Genomic DNA, 4295 nt, shown 5'->3' with positions numbered 1-4295 from the left:
TTTATTGTTTTTTTTGCCTGTGATTTGAAGTTTCTTGACTATTTAATTTGTATGAAAATTTTACAAAGCATGACTTTCCATATATATGTAATTGGCTAGACTATGTTTTTGAATAATGTAATTAATTATTCCAAACATTTATGTACTGGTTTTAAGAATTTCATGAAAACGCATGTGTTTATTTCATCTAAAAGCACTTGAAGTTGTGTGTTTAAAAAAAAGTGGAGGTGTGAGTTTTTGCAGAGTATTAAAGATGACTGTTAATACTCATATTGATGCGTGTAACTGGCAAAATCATTTTAATAATAATTTGATCATTAGTCAAATTCAACTGATGTCTTTAAATATGGTCTGGATGATTTTTTTATCTATCGAAATATCAATATCAAAAACTATCAAAATAGTAATATAATTGGTTATAAGGACATGATTAACTATAGCTTGTTGCTCAAATGAGGGGATATTTTGGACTGAAGAAGGATTTTTTGCCCTCACGGAGTGAGGTTCATATTTTTTCCCGACCTAAATTCATAATTCAGAATAATTATTTGGCTATAGAATTTTTTTCACTATTTATAAATAAGTTACGATAAGGAAAGATCCTTCTGAAAATGTCACTAAGAGGACTAAGTCTGTCATTTTGATGTTTTTACTATTTTTTTTTTCACAATTGTAAACTTGTTCTATGTGGACTGACATCACTTTTTCTGTTGCAGATTGTAAACGATGGGAGACTGGAGTTTCTTGGGGAATATTTTGGAGGAGGTGAATGAACATTCTACTGTGATCGGTAGAGTGTGGCTCACGGTCCTGTTCATCTTTCGCATCCTTATCCTAGGAACAGCCGCAGAGTTTGTTTGGGGCGATGAACAGTCCGACTTTGTATGCAACACCCAGCAGCCCGGTTGTGAAAATGTCTGCTACGATGAGGCTTTTCCTCTGTCCCACATCAGGCTGTGGGTCCTGCAGATTATCTTTGTCTCCACGCCGTCGCTGGTGTACGTGGGGCATGCCGTGCACCACGTACGAATGGAGGAGAAGCGAAAGGAAAGAGAAGAGGCGGAAATGAGTAGGCAGCAGGAAATGAATGAAGAAAGGCTGCCTCTTGCCCCTGACCAAGGGAGCATCCGAACCACGAAAGAAACCAGTACCAAGGGTACAAAGAAGTTTCGCTTGGAAGGAACACTGCTGAGAACCTACATCTGCCACATTATCTTCAAAACCCTTTTCGAAGTGGGATTTGTGGTAGGCCAGTATTTCCTGTATGGTTTCAGGATCCTTCCCCTGTACCGTTGCAGCCGGTGGCCTTGCCCAAATATAGTGGACTGCTTTGTGTCCAGACCGACTGAGAAAACTGTGTTTATCATGTTCATGTTAGCTGTGGCTGCGGTCTCGCTTTTTTTGAACGTGGTGGAGATCAGCCACTTGGGTTGGAAAAAGATCCGCCTAGCGTTCGGGCGGACAATTGATCATCAACCGCATCAGCTGCTGGGAGAAGTTACTGAAAAGCCCCTACACTCCATAGCCATCTCTTCCATTCCAAAGTCTAAAGGCTACAAGTTGTTGGAAGAAGAAAAGGCTGTCTCCCATTTCTATCCAATGACTGAGGTGGGATTAGAAGCAAGCCCGCTCCCTACCCACTTTAATGGTTATGAGAAAAGCAGCACTGGCTTCTTGGAAGACATCTCCAAGGCTTACGATGAAACCCTGCCATCCTATCGGCAAGCTGAAGAACAAGAGGTGGTGAAAGTGCAAGTGGCTGAGACCCTAGAACAAGCTCCTTCTGAGCGTGCCCCCTCAGTGAGGGCTCCTTCGGTGCGTGCACCCTCTGACCGTGCACTTTCTGAAAGAGCAATGTCTCGTGCTGTTTCTGACCATGCAGCTTCAGAAAGAGCTCCCTCTGAGCGTGCGCCTTCCCTCAGAGCACCTTCGAATAATGCCCTCTCTGAAAGAGCGCCTTCTGAGCGGGCACTCTCCCGTGCTGTGTCTGAACATGCCCCTTCAGAGCGAGCGCTCTCTGAGCGAGCTCCCTCTCGTGCTGCCTCTGAGCAAGTGCCCTCTGAGCGAGCTCCTTCTCGTGCTGCCTCTGAGCATGCACCCACAGAGCGAGCTCCTTCTCGTGCTGCCTCTGAGCATGCGCCTTCTGAGCGAGCAGTTTCTCGTGCTGCCTCTGAGCATGCACCCTCAGAGCGAGCAGTTTCCCGTGCTGCCTCTGATCATGCACCCTCAGAACGAGCAGCCTCACGGGCAACCTCTGAACATGCACCATTTGACCCAATACCATCTCAAACGCAGTCAGTTCCTGAGCAGTTAGACAGTTCTTCTGACCTTCCACCACCAGAAATTATTCCTACTGAACACGTGTCCTCACCATCAGCCCCATTTCAGCCCATTTCTGAGCAGACCCCATGCGAGCATGCTCCATTCAGGGCTTTCTCTGATCACACTGGCCCTGAGCATGGTTTTCCAGAACCTATGCCCTTAGAATCAGGTGTTTCCGATCCAGAGCCTCCAGGCCCTGACGTCCCACTTCTATGTGTTGAATTAATTCCAGATTCCAGATCTTTGAGTAGATTAAGTAAAGCAAGTAGCAGAGCCCGGTCGGATGATTTAACAGTATGAAGCAATTAATTAACATCTTGATGACTATAAGGAGGTGCGAGGCACACAAAACAGGCTAAACCATATTGGATATTGAGTTGAGGAGAGGTCTACACAGGTACATTCGTACAGGCTATTCTTCAGGACCCCTGTACTTGGATAAAATCATGTAAAAAAATTTACACTACAGTTACATATATGATTTGTAGGGAACAAAAAGGGTTAATTCTTATCATGTTTAATATATCAAAACTACAGTTGTTTGTTGTTTTAAATAATAAAATTGAGAAGCAGCTTCACTCAATCCCTTGGACTTTGGAAGAAAATATCCATATTAGTTATTGCGATGGGCTTTAAATAGTCCTTTTAACACATATTATTATTTTTTTTAAATGTAGTTTTGGGGTCCCCAGTAACGCAGGATACCTGGATCTCCTCACTGGGGTACAAAATTGGAATGGGCAGTTTCAGAGTTCATGAATGATTTGTTGCTTGTGTGAGCGGATCTCGATAACCTGGATGGTTTGAGGGTCCACCCTCTGGAACGATTTAGATAAACAAGATGATAAACATTTATTACAGATCAATGGAAAGATAATCATAAGCTTTACTGTTAATTAGCTAATGTTTACAGTACGACATTTTACAGGATTTCTTATTGATCTAGCTCTAAAAATCAGATCTATTCTAGGACCAACTACAAAGACCGGAAAATTAAACTAATCAGTTGATAAACTTCATTTTTAGCAAATATTTTTATTTTAAGAAAAGCCATCTTTGTCATTTAGATCCTCTAAATTAATGTTGGAAATTAATGATCATTTTGTAATAACTCCAAGCCCCCCCCCCCAAAAAAATGTTCTTAATCCAAAGAAGTTTGTGTTCTTCTCCGTCGGAGAAGAGTGTGTTGTTTTTGTAAAATATTATTGTTACCAAAACATTTTTTTCTTCTCAGTGGCTGTAATTGTCCTCCGGAATCCTGATGTTACTTCCAGTTGAGTTCACTGTCAATGTAATGCAGCCCAAAAGGAAAAAAAGAAATATAGAAACAAAAAAAGGTATAGGCAGACAAACGCCATACTTTTTCGTGTTAAAAAAAAAATAAAATAAGAAAAAAAATAATTAAGTGTAGAGTTTACACTAGTTGTGGGTAGACCCCATTTACAATATTTCTTTTACAAGTTGCAGAAGGTTTAAAAACCCTAAATGTGTCTTCTCATCGAAAACAATAAGGTGAACAAATATATCTGTTTGTATTGTGAAGCCTGTTGCTATACTCGGATTTAGGGAGATGGCTATTTGATTGCGGATTTAGAAATGTTTACAAAAAAAAAAAAAAGCAACAGGCGTGGGTGCTGGCAGAATTTTATGTTTACATTGAGTTAGAAAAGGGCAGAAAGGCATACATGCCAGCCAATGAGTAGGTAAGAACCTTAAAGACACTTCCGTTGAATGTCGTAATGTATTGGGAAAAACTGCGTAATCTTTTAATTTTTTTTAATTTTTGGAAGGTACATTGAAATCCATGGTAGAAAATACAAAAAGGATTTGAGGGCATACAAGTAGAATTACCCTACTAAGTAGAATAAGGTTAGGTGATCCCCATAATATGACGACCATACATACATGTATATGCGTGTAATGATACTTAACATTTTTCGATACCAGCCTAGATGCCCAGGTTATACCATGAG

The 4295-nt window shown here is 40.9% G+C and overlaps 1 protein-coding gene across 1 annotated transcript; it reads left to right on the top strand.

Annotated features, from left to right (window-relative positions):
- The first annotated feature begins 726 nt into the window (after positions 1 to 726).
- LOC149281432 (gap junction alpha-8 protein-like) lies at positions 727 to 2622 on the top strand. Its single transcript, XM_089499258.1, has 2 exons — positions 727 to 1861; positions 2492 to 2622. Exons 1-2 carry the CDS (start codon positions 727 to 729, stop codon positions 2620 to 2622), a joined length of 1266 nt encoding a protein of 421 aa, XP_089355384.1.
- The last annotated feature ends 1673 nt before the right edge of the window (positions 2623 to 4295 follow it).

The sequence above is a fragment of the Sceloporus occidentalis genome, unplaced genomic scaffold (genome assembly GCF_023333645.1).
Source record: "Sceloporus occidentalis isolate IW3139 unplaced genomic scaffold, rSceOcc1.0.p SCAF_132, whole genome shotgun sequence".
Taxonomy (NCBI): domain Eukaryota; kingdom Metazoa; phylum Chordata; class Lepidosauria; order Squamata; family Phrynosomatidae; genus Sceloporus; species Sceloporus occidentalis.
This window is presented reverse-complemented; position numbering and strand designations above follow the sequence as displayed.